Source organism: Labrus mixtus, chromosome 6 (assembly GCF_963584025.1).
Source record: "Labrus mixtus chromosome 6, fLabMix1.1, whole genome shotgun sequence".
NCBI classification, from domain to species: Eukaryota; Metazoa; Chordata; class Actinopteri; order Labriformes; family Labridae; genus Labrus; species Labrus mixtus.
The window spans coordinates 29,360,111-29,378,102 of NC_083617.1; the positions used below are offsets into that span (position 1 = coordinate 29,360,111).

The 17,992-nt window shown below is 43.2% G+C and overlaps 1 protein-coding gene across 3 annotated transcripts in view; it reads right to left on the reverse strand.

The window, feature by feature from the left end:
* rasgrp3 (RAS guanyl releasing protein 3 (calcium and DAG-regulated)) overlaps positions 1-17,992 on the reverse strand; it is a 49,864-nt gene that overhangs the window by 19,922 nt on the left and 11,950 nt on the right. For 2 of the 3 annotated variants that reach the window (XM_061040852.1, XM_061040851.1), the window contains exon 2: positions 561-683. In XM_061040852.1, the coding sequence (XP_060896835.1) occupies positions 561-630 (70 nt within the window). In that variant the 5' untranslated portion in view covers positions 631-683. Of the gene's footprint in view, positions 1-560; positions 684-12,802; positions 14,280-17,992 lie in introns of those variants that run through there. The other variant, XM_061040853.1, reaches the window with a different exon arrangement.

A 17,992-nucleotide genomic window follows, 5' to 3' on the forward strand; every position in this document is an offset into this window, starting at 1 on the left:
TATCGATATTTTATAAAATCAAAAAGGATGCATTATAAAATAATTTTTACCCCCCTATTTTTTTTTACCAGGCTGTAAACATGTATATTTTTGCTGTAAAAATTGGCATTTTTGAATGGGTGTGTATGTGATGTCTTGTGCTCTTGGAGCCAGCCTCAAGTGGACCCTTGAGGAACTGCAAGATTTAACAATTCCTCATTGGCTTAATTTTTCAACACTGTTGCTGCTTGATCAAACACTAACTGCAAATGTATTTATCTTTAAATGTATTGATACAACTACATACAAAAATAAATGACAGAATTAAAATAAATCATGTGTTAATATAATCTTTAATGTGATTGAATGTAGATCTTTTTTCCTCTCTTCAACACATTATCTCAGATAACATTTTCCATGAAGCCCCTTCCACTGTATTTCATCTAATCTAATTACCTCAGACTAATCGCTGCACAATTGGGCCACTAACACCCGGGTCCCTACCTGTGCCCCTACCTGTGCCCACTTTGTTAGGTAGATAATCAAGCCTTGATAGCAGTCTTATCACATGTGTCACCTACCAAATGCATGAATGCATTCATTTAAAAGAGCATCAAGAGATGCTGCCTTTCCCAATGTTGATGTTCCCATATTCAAGGACAGAGGTCACTTCTGCTCACTGCTCTCAACCAATCAGGGTTTTCCTGGGAAGAGGAGAGAGAGGTAGAGAGAGAGAGAGAGAGAGAGAGAGAGAGAGAGAGAGTCACAAAACTAGGTCATAAAGCTAGGTGTTGGAATAAATGTATTTTGTGAGTTTTATGATTATGAGAAGCACACAGGGTCTAATGGTCATGTATCAGTTGCTGATTCGAATATTTCACATTATGATTTGCTCTCAAAGCAATGATCAGTGAGACCTTTCCATTTTAAAAACAGACATGGGAGGCAGTCTTCAACAATAACATTTGCATGCACAACCTTCCAGATATTGAAGCAAAAATAATTGACCACCAACAACTGAACCCTGCCAACAATGAATGATCATTTCACTTTACAAAATTGTAGTGCTCTCACACTAACACAAAACTCTTGTAGTTTTCAGGGTGAGCTGCATGTGTGACCGCTAACAGCCAGACTTTCACTCTGACTTTCTTTCAAGAGCAGTCCTCCTGAACTTCTCTAGAAATGTCCAGGAGTGCATTTGTGAAAACGACTTTAGAGAACCATATGTCAAGCTTGTGCCACTCCTTATGACAATATTACAATATCAGTCAAGACTTTTCAAAGTCACAGTATTAAATAAGGAGCATGATTGACACTATAAACATTGATAACATATGCAAACATTGTGTATTTTATGCTAGGAAGGCAATAAATGCAATATAATTAATAAAGTCTCTATTATAAGAATGCATTTGTTCTTTTGCGACTTTATATTGTAAGGTAGGACCAAGGAAGGTATCACAGCGCAAACCGAGACCTGCAAAAAGAAGAGCAGATTTATTCATGCTGTATGAATATCTTCAATCAAATGAAATTGCTCAAAGTAGTATATGCTTATACTCCACTTGATTCTTACGTTTTCTACAGTGCAATACATCATGAGCTACATGAGGATTGCGGACCCTTGTGGATCTGAGCAGAGGACAATATTCTTGGCATTTTGACCAGCAAGCCCACGTGGTTACAGAAATTACAGAATGAAGTCCTATCGACTTGCTGTGTTGGAGCTGAATAGAATACACATGAGTTTCAACATTAAATTGTTCTTTTCCAGTAGGGAAGCCTTCATTTTACTCTTTCTCATTGCCCAAGGTAATCAGTAGTCATACTTCTAAGCCAAAGCCACTCCAGGGAACAGACTTTATTGTGACGTTTCCATGGGTTATTTACCAAAGGAGACAAAGTGAGTATAGTTATACTATAGGTACTGTGTCTGTCCCCCGGCCCAGACCCGTTTTTATAAGTCATCCAAACGGCGTGGATCATCAAAATCTCATTAGAATCAAAACTACGAATACGATTTTGCTACAAGATCGGAGGATTCACTGCGGACTTTTGAACATTAGGTCCTTAGCATCCAAGTCTCTTTTAGTGAATGATCTGATATCAGATCAGCACATTGATTTACTTTTTTTGACTGAAACCTGGCTGTGTCGAGATGAATATGTTAGTTTGAATGAATCCACTCCTCCCAGTCATTTTTGTACTCATATACCTCGAGACACCGGACGAGGTGGTGGAGTAGCAGCTATTTTTAATTCCAGTCTTTTAGTTAACCCTCGACCAAAGCTGAATTTTTCTTCTTTTGAAAGCCTTGTTCTTAGTCTTCCACATCCAGTCTCAAGAACCTTTCAGCCAGTTCTAGTTGCTGTAGTTTACCGTCCTCCTGGCCCATATTCTGAGTTTTTATCTGAGTTTGCAGAATTTTTATCAGACTTAGTCCTTAGCAGTGATAGAATAATTGTTGTAGGTGACTTCAATATCCATGTGGATGTTGATAATGATAGCCTGAGCACAGCTTTCATGTCACTATTGGACTCTATTGGTTTCACCCAGGGTGTAAACGAACCTACTCATCGTTTTAACCACACCCTGGATCTTGTTTTAGCTTATGGAATTGAAATCCATAACCTTACAGTTTTCCTAGAAAATCCTCTGCTATCAGACCATTTTTTTATTACATTCGATTTTGTCCTACCAGAATTACCTCTGCCTGGAAGAGGTGTGCTCTCTAGAAGTTTGTCGGATAGTGCTGTGGCTAGATTTAAGGAAGCTATTTCAGCTGTTTTTGATTCAGTACCGTGTTTCAACCCAGTTGGAAACTCTTATGATAGCTTTAGTCCCTCTCAGCTAGATCAGTTTGTTGATAGTGCAGTGGATTCGCTGAGAGTTACTCTGGATTCGATTGCTCCCCTAAAACAGAAGGTTGTCAAGCGGTGGAGAGTGGCTCCATGGTTCAACTCAGAAACCCGTACTCTGAAACAATCGTCGCGGAATTTTGAAAGAATATGGCGCTCGACCAAAACATTAGAATCTCGTTTTTTCTGGCAGGATAGTCATAGGAGATATATGAAGGCTCTACGTCACACCCGAGCTGCCTACTACTCCTCTCTAATCGAGGAAAACAAAGGCAATCCTAGATACCTTTTCAGCACTGTAGCCAGGCTGACAGAGAGCTCCATTGAGCCTTGTATTCCTCTAGCCCTCAGCAGTAATGACTTCCTGAGCTTTTTCAACAACAAAGTTCTAGACATCAGAGACAAAATTGGTAACCTCCTGCCCTTACCTGGTGCAGATACGTCTGATACGGCAGAGACAGTTCCAGGACCATATATTAGTCTCGACTGTTTTTCTCCAATCGACCTTTCAGAGCTATATTCCATTTTTTCTGCGTCGAAACCGTCAACCTGTATTTTGGACCCAATCCCAACCAAGCTGTTTAAGGAAGTCTTTCCCTTAGTTAGCAACTCCATATTAGATATGATCAATATGTCTTTACTGGCAGGCTATGTACCACAGACATTTAAAGTAGCGGTAATCAAACCTCTACTTAAAAAGCTTACTCTGGACTCAGGAACTCTGGCTAATTACAGGCCTATATCCAACCTTCCTTTTTTCTCAAAGATCCTGGAGAAGGTGGTAGCTAATCAGCTGGGTGACTTTCTCCATGACAACAGTTTATTTGAGGAGTTCCAGTCAGGTTTTAGAGTCCACCATAGCACTGAGACTGCACTAGTTAGAGTTACAAACGATCTACTTCTAGCCTCAGACAGGGGACTTCTCTCTGTGCTCGTCTTGTTAGATCTTAGTGCTGCTTTTGACACCATTGACCATCGGATCCTGTTGTACAGACTGGAGCATTTGCTTGGAATTACAGGGACTGCTTTAAGTTGGTTTGAATCCTACTTATCAGACCGATCTCAGTTTGTACATGTTAATGATGAGTCCTCTATGCACACTAAAGTTTGCCATGGAGTCCCACAAGGTTCAGTGCTTGGACCAATTATTTTTACATTATATATGCTTCCTCTGGGAAATATTATGAGGAAACACTCCATACAGTTTCATTGTTATGCAGATGATACTCAGCTTTATGTATCAATGAAGCCTGATGGTACCAGTCAGTTATGTCAGCTAGAAACGTGCCTTAAGGACGTTAGGACCAGAAATTGTTTGCTACTTAACTCAGACAAGACTGAAGTTATTGTGCTAGGCCCTAAGAACCTCAGAGAGACTTTTTCTAGTGATTTGACTGTCCTTAGTGACATCAGCCTGGGATCTAGCACCACTGTTAGGAATCTAGGAGTTCTTTTTGATCAAGATATGTCTTTTAGCTCTCACATCAGTCAAGTTTCAAGAACAGCCTACTTTCACCTTCGTAATATATCCAAGATCAGGAATATCCTGTCGCAAAGTGATGCAGAGAAACTAGTTCATGCTACCTCCAGACTGGATTATTGTAACTCTCTTTTGTCAGGGTGCTCTGGCAAATCTCTAAAGACTCTTCAACTGGTCCAGAATGCTGCAGCTCGTGTACTGACCAGAACCAGGAAATGGGACCACATCACTCCTGTCCTGGCTTCTCTGCACTGGCTCCCTATACAGTCTAGAATAGAATTCAAGATCCTTCTTCTCACCTACAAAGCTCTAAATGGCCAGGCACCATCTTACCTGAAGGAGCTACTAGTGCCGTACTGTCCCTCGAGAGCGTTGCGGTCCCGGAGTGCAGGCCTGCTGGTGGTACCTACAGTCTCAAAGTGTACTATGGGGGGTAAAGCCTTCAGTTATCGGGCTCCTCTCCTCTGGAACCGCCTTCCAGCCGGGGTCCGGGAGGCAGACACGGTCTGTATTTTTAAGAATAGACTTAAAACTTTCCTTTTTGATAAATCTTATAGTTAGGGCTGGTGCTGGTGTAGACCAGCTCTTAGTTATGCTGCTATAGGCTTAGACTACCGGGGGAACTGGCACCCTGAGCTCCTCTCTCTCTCTCTCTCTCTCTCTCTCTCTCTCTCTCTCTCTGTGCATATACAGTACATCATATTACTGCATGTATCTATCTATAAATCTCAGTCACTAACCACCTACTTTCCTGGGAGCTCTTGAGCTCTCCTAGGCTCCTCAAGATCGTCGGTTGACGGCTTGCCAGAACAACCCCCCCCACACACACACACACACCCTCCCCTCCCCACCGGATTGCTGATGGACGGTCTACCTCCCCCCACCCCCTTGCTCTCTATCCCTCTTCCTGCATCTTATCCCATCTCTCCCCCTATCCCTTTCCAAGTCTGGCGCAGTCTAGGCCTGTGAAGACTGTTTCGTCATGAGCCGGGGATCCAGCCGAAGATTTCTGCCTTTTAATAAGGCAGTTTCTTCTTACCACTGTAACTTTTGCTGCTTTGCTAAAGTGCTCATGATGGATAGGCCGGATCTTTGTAACATAGCAATAAGTAAGGTCTTTTACCTGCTTTTTGTAACATAACAATAAGTAAGGTCTTTTACCTGCTTTTTGTAACATAAGAATGAGTAAGGTCTTTTTACCTGCTTTTTTGTAATGTTAACAGACAAAGAGTAAGGTATTTTACCTGCTTCTTGTAAAGTGTCTCGAGATAACACTTGTTATGAGTTGACGCTATACAAATAAAAATTGATTGATTGAAAGTGTCTGTTAAGTTTCTTTTCGCGTCGCTATGTTTCTACCCATTACACAAAACTACCCAAATCCTCTGTAGACCAGACCATCTCATTTCATTTAATCCGTTCTAAACAGGCTACGAAGACTGGATCCTTGGTATGCTGCTCCTTGGAGGAATACTACCTTTGAATTGGGAAACAAATAGTGTACTGCAGTGCTTGCCAAAGTGTGGGCCGCGGCCCCCTGATGGGCTGTCTGGGTACTGCAGGTGGGCCGCGAAAAGCCCTCCACCAATTTTAAAAATAAAAGAAATATCACAATAATGATGATTTACCATGAGTCAACCCTTTAAGTAATTAGTAAGGCGTGTCATGACTATTCATGGACATATTGTTTACTAAACTTTTGTGTCTCTCTTGCCATAATATCATGTTGTAATGTCCAATAATTTACCCTCACTGAAAGTTATAGCTGTAGTCATAACTTTTATTTTATAGCGGGCCCCGGAGTAATTTTGTATTTCAAAGTGGGCTGCGGCAGTCTTAAGTTTGGGAAAGGCTGGTCTACTGCAAGGGGGTCCTCTATGGCTCAGTATGTTACTGCCATCAACTCGGTGTGGCAAACATCACTTGCCCACATCTAAGATATTCCTAAACACTTACATCAGCCCTAGCAATCAGTGTTTATCTGTGTGTAATCGTCTGAATGAAAGAAGACATTGTTTTTGGAGTGTAAATGGATAAAATCTCTAATGGGACTATCCTTGCATGTGGGGATTCCTAATGTGTCTGGTAATTTCAGGACTAACATCACCAAAATATTCTGGCTGTAAAATATTACCGAGAACACTCTAAAGCCTTTGCCTGAAGAATGATTCTTCCATTCATTGATGTGAGTGCAGTAACCTAGGATAACCCATCTCCCAGTCAAGGATGCAGTGTGTAACTGTCCCAAATAAGCTTATTGCATTGATAAATGTAACAAACATCAATGCTGCATTGTTAAATAAACATCACTGGTAAGCACAGTTTGCTTTAGGTTTTCTAGCTATCTGTCCTTTTGACGGACAGGGTTGTAAAAATTCTGTCCTAATGTGTTTCAATGATATAATGATATTGTTTAACTGCCCCTAATGTAAACAATGAAATCACATCTTATTAGAAATAAACTGGTCACCTTCCAAAAATTACTGCCTAACAAAAAACTTCAGCACTCACAGATGTGGAGCTTCAGTAATAGTTGAGTTTGGATTACAGTAGCATTCGCCTGCTAATGCTAAGTGAACTCAGTTACTGTGGTAAATGGTAAATGGACTTGAGCTTAAATAGCGCTTTTCTAGTCTTCCTACTACTCAAAGCTCTTTTACACCACATGTCACACCTACACATTCACACACTGATGGTAGTGGTCACTATGTAGTATCATCCATCAGAAGTTACTAATCCCATTCATAGCGGGAGCAATTTGGGGTTAAGTGTCTTGCCCAAGGACACATCGGACAAGTTGCCCAGCTGGGGATCAAACCCTTGACCTTGCGGTTGAGAGTCGACGACTCTACCAACTGAGCAACAGCCGCCGTGGTGCTAGCTCCCATCACTGTTGTCTCAAAAACAGGATACAGGCTAGTTAAAGACAGATATTCTCTCAAACTGGGATTAAAGGACAACACATCTGTGCTGTGCACAAAGACACTTTAACCCTCCACTAGACAATAGAAGTTGGCTGCTGTTGTTTTGACTGAATGTAACAAGTGTTAAACTATACGTTTTTTGTTGAAAAAAGCCATGAAGTTATATGTGCACTACAGTTGTGTAAAGTGGCCTTTTCAGAGTGTTTTTCAACCAACCCATTGCAAACCTGCCCAAACCTGTGTGTGTTGGGGAGAGGGCGAGAGCTAGCTGCAAGTGATTAAGACTAATCAGGCTTTCCAGGCAATTTTTTCTTGCCATATATGCATAGGCATATATACATTTGAATATTTTATACTGTAAATATTGTAAATTTGTGCAGGATATTATCACAATATAAGTTGCCGACAGCATGGTATGGTGGCTAAGCCTCAGTATTGAATCTGTCATATTGAGCCTAAATGTACAAATGATCAGCAGTGACTTCAGGGCGTACAAATGAGCAAGTGGTTGCCAACACATTTCCCGCACGTGTTGAGTAACATTTCTATCCATTCAGATTTGTGTTTCTGACCGCTTGAAACATTTCAAATCTCTTCACTCACTCTCTGGTTTTGGATCCAACACATTCTAATGCTTAGTCTTCAAATGTCGATTTTTTTTTTATCACATTCAGAGTCACAAGTTAGCTTCTGTTCAGTTTCAAGGAACCTCTGATTGTTTCTTCTCGAAGAGATTGTTAACTTAAAATGATTGATTTGGTAATCAAGGTAGGTTAGGTAAGATAGGTTTAAGAACGAAACAAACTTAGCTCCTGCAGAGTTTGACCGACCCCAAACATCTGTTCAAAAATATGAGTGTTTTCCAAATAATACTCAGTTGTATTACTGCCTAACAATTTCACAATATCCTGATCAGAGACCGTTGAACATCTGCTAACTAATTAGACAGGAGATGCTCGATAACTGGATAGGTTTGAATTCAGGGAAACTTGTCTGCTTTGCATAGACAGTAATAACTTACTCACTCTCGCCTCATATATCAGTTATTATGAAAGGTCATTTAACATTTCTAACTTCAAATAAAGCAAAATGCTGCTGCCAAATTCTTTCAACATTCAACTTTGCAGATCAGCTGAGGACATCCCAGCAGACACACAAATAGTTGAACAGTTGTGTGTTTTGTGAAACAAACACTGTCAGAAGTAACTGACATAGACAACAGTCTAACTTGCTTGTGGCAAAAAAAACTCTAAACAATAGATCTGTTCATTGTAGTGCTGACTAAAGGTCTTTAGCCCAACCGTGAGCAATTAAGATAGCTAATAAATGACACAAATCCACAAGTCCCAACAACAGGGTACTTCAAGCTGAATCTAGAAGAATGTACTTCTACAAACTGGTAGACATTAATTTTGTGCCTGCAACATTAAAGCCTTTTGGAAGGCAGGTGACGTAGTTTGAATAGTACTGACCCGAAGGCAACAGGGCTTCTCATTTCTCAAATGATGTAATGCGACTGTTGTACTTGACACTAAGATGCTTTTGTGTTGCAGCAATAAGATGATATTCAAATTTAAATCCATTAAAGGAGCAATGTTGTAACTCTTTTTGTAACGTTTTGCAATTTTGTATGTTGAGGGTGTTGAAGGGCCCTGCTTGTGTATGTGTGTGTGTGTGTGTGTGTGTGTGTGTGTGTGTGTGTGTAATTCGAGTGTATGCTTGTATTTTTTTTTTTTTTTTTTTTTTTTTGTAACTCTTAAAGTGGATACTGCAGTCCAGATGAGCAGCTCAGTCTGTAGGCACTCAAAATAAAGAAGTTGTTCTAAAAGCTGGAGAGGTGCCAGGGCACTTCCTGAGCACTGTCGAGGTACCCTTGAGCAAGCCACCAAACCCCCAACCTCCCTCACTCTGACATCTCTACACTAATGTATGTCCACAGGTCATGTTTGTGCATATGTGTGTGAGAAGCATGTCTCTAGAATAACAGAGTGTAAACCGGAATTTCCCTCTGGGAATAAAAAAGAAAAAAGAAAAAATCAAATTCGCCTCCTCCTCCTTACTGTCAATGCACGCGTAGGTTGCCATGTCATGGACACTGAAGCTTCAGTGTTTAGCCAGCTCAACATCAGTCTTGAAACCTTTTTTTATAACCTCTCTCCATTTTTCAAAACATCTCAAATATTTATCCTAGTTTTACCACGTTTCTGGTCGTGGAGCTTTTTAGAAAAATGCCAAGGCTTTTTAGGTTGGGTAGAATCAGTTACATCTGAACCAGTTCGCCTGCTTTCATCGCTGCAACACCTGTTGGTTTGATGTTTACCTGGCAAACCGAGGGATGTCCAAAATGGCCGTGTGGTGGTGCTTTAGAAAAGCCTACCTTCTCTGGTTAAAACAAATACAGACCATTCAGGACTGGACTTAGAAGGAGGACATGCTGGCTGCTGCATCGTTAGCATGTTTCTTTAATGGTTGATGATATAGTAAGGTCATGTTATGATTTAATTAAGTATAAATCTTACATATTGCTGTCTGACATGACAAAGGGAAATACTTGTCCCTTAACACAATAAAATCATATTTTTTCAAGAATATGGAAAGTCTCTTGATTTTCACTCTTCTACACAGTTCAGTTACCTCAGCAACGCGTCTTATTGAAGAGACTCTGATAAAACTACAGAGTGTTTTTCGATTATATGTTTTTATTTACATTGTGACAGAATGATGCCAGTGTGAGTTTTCTGTATTTCAAGTGAACGAAGAAGAAAATATAAAAGGATCTGACCTGGTTATAATCTGTCCAATGAGTCTACGCCATGAGATGATCTTGTTTGGTTTCAGCCTTTTTGTTTTTGTAAATTTGTTTTTTTTGTAACAACATACTGACTCTCTGAACAGAACACATGTGAACACACTTAAGTCAAGGAAGAACAACCTCCCAACTCAGGAACTGGGACCATGCAAGGAGCACCTGAATGCAACATAAGTAGACACTTGGCTAATCAGACACAGGTGAGACTAGTGACACAGGGGAGAGCAAACTAAAGCAGGAAATCACAACTAAGTAACAAAAACTGCTATCACCATTTTGTACCTTGGTCTGGGTGAATTCTAATAGTAGTAGTTCTGCTGAAAGTCTATATCGTAAATATTTAACCTTAGCACCTGAGACAAAATCAAAGATTCAGTTTACAATTAACTCTTGAACCATTTCACATCTACTTACAACCACTGAGGTCTTCAACATGTCTTCAGGCCTAAAATGAGAAGTTGACAACTTGCCTTAGGACTGATAAGCTGCAGTGAGGATGATAAACATAACACCACTCTTGTGTATTGTCAATAATACACAAAAGTATGAATATGTTTGCAGTTATGGCATAAAATGATGCATGTTAAAAGGCTAGTGCAGCATAGACCAACATGTATTTATATTAACAATAGAAATCAGGGACGTGAGGGATAGCCTGTCATGAATTGACCTGGTTCGGTTTTGGGTATTCTTGTTATGCAGAGCATGCTCACAGTTTTTATTTGTGTTCCACATTACTACATTTCAATTCAGTCCCTCATTCTGTGAACAATTTATTCTGTTCAGGGTTGCAGGGTCACAACCCCAGAGTGTTTCTGGACCAGAATGCTGCCATGCTAAGTCTCTACTTTAAGACAGATAAACATATTTACACATCCACATTAACACCTCAGGGTGACTGAGAGTCCAAGCACTACATGTGTGTCATGCGTGGGTGAAACACGATGCCGCAGGAGGAAATCAACATGGATTGTGCACTTGCTTAAAGTTAACCCCCTAGAGGGATCATATTTTATAGTCTACGACAACAGCAGTGGTTTTCTATTTCTCAATGAATAACAAAACTAGCTGCTTGTTCCAGCTTGTCTTTGGGATAATGTGTAAGTCTTTCTTGATTTGATCTCAGCTGTGCATTGTGTTTGACATTGAAGACCCCTGTAAGGAGTTTTTGAGTTGTGTCCTTTATGGCGGCACATCTTACCTCTTTGTCAATTTCCTGTACATGTATAAGTAGTGTTTTTAACAATCTCATCCTGCTTTCTTTCTATCAGTCAAATAGTATCTCTCAGCCAGAAAAGTGAAAAATATAAAAGAAAGCGTGCTTCAGCAGACTGCCTTAAATCAGTTTGTGTGACACCTTCCTGGGGCAGCGATTTCAGGCAGCTATAAAAGCTACTTAGAAAATATTGAAATGTTGCTGATCGTCTGGTTTCCTTTTGAAGGTCATAAAGAAGCATCAGTATTAGTTTCAGTCTCCTCACAGGAGCTTTAACGGTCTTTGAAGTGAGTGTTATTTAGATGTAGGTCACTGACTGACTCATTTGCTCACTATTTGATTTGTGCTCTGACTTCAGCCCTTACATGCACTAATATGACCACAGGGAATCTACAATTAATGCTGCTGACAGTGTGACACAAAGGCGCCTTGCAAACATCAAACAGAAACTTTGAGAAGTGTTCTCTTTCACTCTGTCTCTGTAGACATCACTGTTTTAATGCTACAGTAATGACTTATATGTCAATGGGAGTGGAGAGACACACAAACACATTTTTATGTTTTCTCCCGTTTCACTGCACAGCCTGGCTGTGTACGTTACAGTCAGCTGTGCCCCTTAGCATGACTTGTGCTTTCCTGCTCCCACAATGGGTCACTGTGTCTCTGTCTCTGCTGCACGGATGCGTCATTGTTGGCTGCACAGTCCACTCACATACACCGCTTGTAGGTGCACACACACATATGTGGACAATACAAATGCAAAGACTTTCACCTGCACACGCACACACACACGCACAAACACACACACAGAAAAGTGTGCAGAGTCTGAAAGAGACACAACTGCAATTTAAAGCCATCTGCATTAACAAACACACACACACACACACACACACACACACACACACACACATACACAAGCAGGGCCCTTCAACACCCTCAACATACAAAATTGCAAAACGTTACAAAAAGAGTTACAACATTGCTCCTTTAATGGATTTAAATTTGAATATCATCTTATTGCTGCAACACAAAAGCATCTTAGTGTCAAGTACAACAGTCGCATTACATCATTTGAGAAATGAGAAGCCCTGTTGCCTTCGGGTCAGTACTATTCAAACTACGTCACCTGCCTTCCAAAAGGCTTTAATGTTGCAGGCACAAAATTAATGTCTACCAGTTTGTAGAAGTACATTCTTCTAGATTCAGCTTGAAGTACCCTGTTGTTGGGACTTGTGGATTTGTGTCATTTATTAGCTATCTTAATTGCTCAGACCTTTAGTCAGCACTACAATGAACAGATCTATTGTTTAGATATACACACACATTAACAAACACACACACACTGCTTCAGTCCAACACTGACAGCCTTTAAAAAGATGAGTCCATCGTTTAAGTCCCGGTTTGCAAAAACACTCGTTTCATTTTGTGAGGCAACAACCATCCTTTAAATCTCACTGCTGCTGGAACAGAAACCTGCAATTAAAACTTTAACACAGATACTCACTCCATGTTTCACAAGCAGTCCAATCTTACCCCCTCAAGAGCAGCGTAGCAGCAAGCATCCAGGCTAAAGATCAGTCCCTTCCCTGAGATTACTGTAACTGCTGCTGGATGCTACTATTGGCTGTCAAGCAGAGAGACTCCCATGGTGGAGAGCATACTACACTATGACCACCACCACCACCGTCGCCGCTGCTGCCTCCTCCTCCTCCTCCTCTTGTTGGTAAACACAGCAGCCTGAAGCAGCAGCAGTCATGCCATGTGACCTTACACCCACCAACACACACAAACACACACACACACACGTCATGTTTATTATATTTTTAAGAGCCGAGCACTGATTTTACTTAACATTTGCTTTAATCTACACTATCACTCTTTAAATCCAAAATGACTAAGTCATTTGAGTATGGATAACTTAAACAATCCAGGACCGGATTTTAGAATCAGGAGTGTTCTGGTTTTAGCTTTTACTATGAGTATTGTCTTCAAGGGTTTCAACAAGCTTTAAAAATGTGTTCACTTTATTCCTGTATTTAATTTAACTTAATTATGATTTTTGTTTGTCTAGTTTTTTTGTCTAGCATTGATAGTGTTACCCTTGTTGGGTATTGTTCTATATCATTTATTGTCTGGTATTGTACTATTGTAAAAAATTTGAAAACAATAAAAATGTTGGTCATAAAAAATAAAAATGTGTTCAGAGAAAAAGTCCTCATGGAGAGAAAAAGAGGTGTAATGCATCGGCAGTCATATAACAGCATTTGAGCTTTATTAACCATCTATAAAAAATGATTTGCATAAAAGGGCAGCTCATAATTCCCTCTTAGACGATTTCTCTCAATGCCAACTCACTCTCACTTCACAGCTTGTTGGACTTCAAACATTGGCAACACATGGATACAGAAGTCTTGATTAATCAACTGTTACATCCCTGCAAATGTAACCTTACAGTAATAGTTGACAGTGGATAGCAGATGGATTCTGAGATTGAACATTTATTCATCTTTATTCATTTCTTTATTTACGTTTTCTTTTTCCCTTGGACAGGACACACACAGGAAATGTTGGGATGTGAGAGTGGGAGATGTCATGCAGCAAAGGGCCGAGGTCAGATCTGGACCCATTACAACAGGGACCAGGACATCTTTGTACATCCTGAGCCAGTCCAGTGCTCCTGGTTGCATATTAATTAACACCAACATGTGTGATCAGAAAACATATATATAAGAGCTTATTCATGTAAATTGTCAGCTGTAGAAGGTTCAAATCATATTGATTTAGTTGTCTTACAAACAATGCTTCTACCAGTTTCTCTTTCAGTTACACATTGAGATTCTGCAGCAGTACCGTGACGAAGCTCCACGATCAGTACCCCGTGTTCTCACACATTGCATGCGCAGCAGCGTAATATTGATTGTGTGATTTCCCATGTTGTTACACATTTCTGAAGCACCAAGAGTCAAAGCGTGCATGCACACACCTTGCATCGGATGCATCCTTCGTGTCCCCAACATATCCAAAGAAATAATTGCACGCTGTTGTGTTCACAGACTCACAGGACTCGACGTCTTTGAACACCTCGCTTTATTCAGCCCAACACACGGGTCACTTAACACTGAGAGCCCCGTTCTGTTTACTAAACCCTCTTAACACGTTAACTGCTGTAAAGCTGCTGAGTGTCGTAACTACCTCAGGCACACCGGCTGTTGTGCATACATAACATTTACCCCCCCCTTCAAAAACCCACAAAACAAGCAAACAAATCAATGTGTGAAACAACATTCTAACTAGGTATTCTGGGTAGACTGCCAGTTACCAACAAAGCCTTGTGGATTATTCTGCCACACTGAACAGGCCCCGCACTAGATTAAAAGTCTGTAACATAGTCTTTGAGGTAGTTTGGCCGTGCCCGGACTCGAGCTGGCCTAGCCTCTGGCTCATCGGGGGTCCCTGTGTGCCCAGTGGAGTGTCCAGCTGTAAGCTGTGGCCGTGCCCCGAGGTGGTCAAAGTCCACTGCAGCGGGGGTACAGTTCTCTAGGGAATCGGGGTGCATAAGAGGAGGCGGTGTTACCTTCTGAAGTCGACTGGCATGCCAGCACGAACCATCCGACAGGTGAAATGTTGCGGGCCCAAGTTGTTCACAGACCTGCATCGGTGTGGACCAAAAGGACAGCAGTTAGTGGCTTCGGTGCGGTCGACGAATCCGGACCCAGTCCAACACCGTGAAACTGGGTGGGGGTGCTCTCCTCCTCCTGTCAAACCGCTGTTTCATCTGGCTCTGCTTGTCCGCAACCCTCCTTCTCTGCTGGGTGTGCTGCTGCGGCCTCTGTAGCAACAGGTGGTCGGAGCCGATCAAGTGGAAGCTGCAAGTCTCGGCCGATCATGAGACGGGCTGGAGAGCTACCTGTAGTTGAGTGTGGTGTTGCTCGATAGTGCAGCAGGGTCTGGAGCAGTGCAGCTGAGAGGGGAAGACCATCTGCTAGATGTGCTCTAATGCCGTTCTTCAATGATTGGTTAAATCTCTCGACCCCGCCGTTGGCCTCGGGGTGGTAAAGTGTGGTGCGAATGTGTGCGATGCCTCTGTCGTCCATAAAGGCTGCAAACTCAGCAGGGGTAAACTGCGGGCCATTATCCGTTGTGATGGAATTAGGAATTCCCCATCGAGCAAACAGCAAAGCCAAGAAGTCGGTGACCACACGGGTCGTGACTGAACCAGTGGCTAACACTTCTGGCCATTTTGAGTGAAGGTCATATGCCAGAAAACGCTGGTGCTGTGGGACACCATGAAGTTCTCCGCAGATGTCTACTTGGATGTGGTCCCAGGGAGAGGCTGGCCACTGCACCGGTTGAAGAGGTGGAGTTGGCGGTGGGCCAGTCTTCCCGCTGACGAGGTAGGCTGTGCAGTCCTTTACCATGGTCTCCACATCCTGGTCAATGCCTGGCCACCATACCAGGTTCCTGCAGCACTGCTTTACTTTGACAATGCCTAAATGACCATCGTGAACCATGGCCAGGATACGTGGTCGCAGGCTGCTGGGGACCACCGTACGAAACTCTCGGGCTATGCAGACGTCGTTCCAGCAGGAGAGCTCCTCTCTGACCCGCCGGTAGGGTGCCAACTCTTCTGACACTGACCGAGGCCACCCCTGTCGGATGAAGGTGCGGAGCTGGGAGAGGAGCAGGTTGGCGTCGGAAGCAAGCTGTAGTTCTTGGAGCGAGACTGTGGTCTGAAGGGGTGCATGAAGCATCAATATGAGATCTGGTTCTATAGGGTCTGTGCCCATGTCTGGTGTCGGGTGGCTAGGGATGGCACGAGAGAGCAGATCTGCCACCACATTTTCCCGGCCTGGTGTGAATTGGGGAGAGAAGTTGTACTGCTGAAGTCGCTCTGACCAGCGATGGACCCTGAGTGGTATATGGCCAGACCCTGCTGATGCTAGCAAGGTTGTAAGGGCCTGGTGATCAGTCCTCAGTGTGAAATGCCGGCCATACAAGTACATGTGCCATCGCTCACATGCCCAGACACAAGCTAGTGTTTCTCGTTCTCCCACAGAGTACCTCTGCTCAGCTGCCATGAGAGAGCGAGAGGCGAACGCGATAGGGCGCTCTGTGTTGTGTTGAATCTGGGACAGCACAGCGCCAACTGCTGTGTTGGATGCGTCGCAGGTAAGGATTGTGGGGCTCACTAGGTCAAAATGCGCCAGCACAGTAGGGGAGATGAGTTGTTCCTTAAGATGGCAGATTGCTGCAGAGCAGGCTGGCGTCCATATCCAGGGCGCATCCTTCTTCAAGAGGTCACGCAGCAGGGCTATGGTTGAGGAGTATTGGGGAAGGAAACGTAAGTAGTAAGCTGTCATCCCCAGAAAGGAGGCAAGCTGAGTTGGATTAGTGGGCTCCGGGAGGCGCTGCACAGCCTCCACGTTGGAGTGGAGTGGGCTAAGGCCATCAGCAGTCAGGCGAAAACCCACAAAGTCAATCGTGGGTACAAAGAAGGCGCACTTCTCCCCGTTCAGTGTGAGATTGTGACTGGCAAGCACGCCGAGCACCTTGGTTAGACGCTCATTATGGACTGTTGCTGTTGGGCCATGCACCACTGTGTCGTCTAGGTAGATGACTACCCCCGGGATACCTGCAAAGATGGTGGACATTATTTTCTGGAAACAGCTGGGGGCTGAGCTGAGACCGAAAGGCATCTGGGTGTAACGAAACACCCCGGTGTGCGTGACAAAGGCTGTGAGGTTCTGGCTGTCTGGGTGAAGTGGAACCTGTAGGTAGCCCTGGCGGAGGTCAAATTTTGTAAACACAGAGGAGCCATGGAACTTAGCAGTCAGCTCCTCCACTGTGGGTAGTGGGTACTTGTCTGGGATCACCGCCTTATTGACTGACCTGAGATCGATGCATGGGCGCAGTCCCCCATCTTTTTTTTTAGCCACCACCAAATTGGAGATCCACGGTGATGCATCTACCTAATTTCCCCAGCTTAGTGGAGACGTCGTCACGCAGAGCAAGGGGCAAGCGTCGCAGGGGCTGAATGACAGGGCGTATTGCAGGGTCAAGCAGGGGCTGGTGGTTAAAGGCGGTGAGACAGCCCAGGCCATTGAACAGGGAGGGCCATCGTTGTTGCCATGACAGGCCCACAGTTTGGATTGTGCAGCCGGTGTTATCAACAAGAGAGAACCCCAGGTCACAAAATAAATCCAGGCCCATGAGGTTAGCTCCATGCTTGGACACTTGGAATGTGAATGACGTGAGTGCTCATAGCGAACAGGAAAAGGATATTGTGCCTGCCATGCCAATTTTAGAGTCACCATAGCCATATAAATCCTCTGCATTGGGCGTAATTGTCCGTTGGGAGAAAAGTCGCCGCACTGTGGACGAGTTGAGCAGTGACCGTGATGCACCAGTGTCTAGCAGCAGTGGAAGGCACACTCCATCTAGCTCAACTGTGCACCACTTGAATGGCCGGGAAGGTGAGCTCACTGAATGGATAGTCGTTGGTGCTGGAGGGCCGGTTGTTCGGGTGGCATCAGAGGGGTTAGAGCGACAGACCTTGGCAAAATGATTTTGTTTGCCGCAGCGTCGACACCTCTGTCCTTTAGCTGGGCAGCTGGGGCTGCGTGTGGTGTGCGATGAAGAGCCACAATTTCCACACTCCCACTGCGATGATGTGTTACAACCCCCAGCAAAATTCACATCCAGGCAGCTCATCTCCAGGTCAAG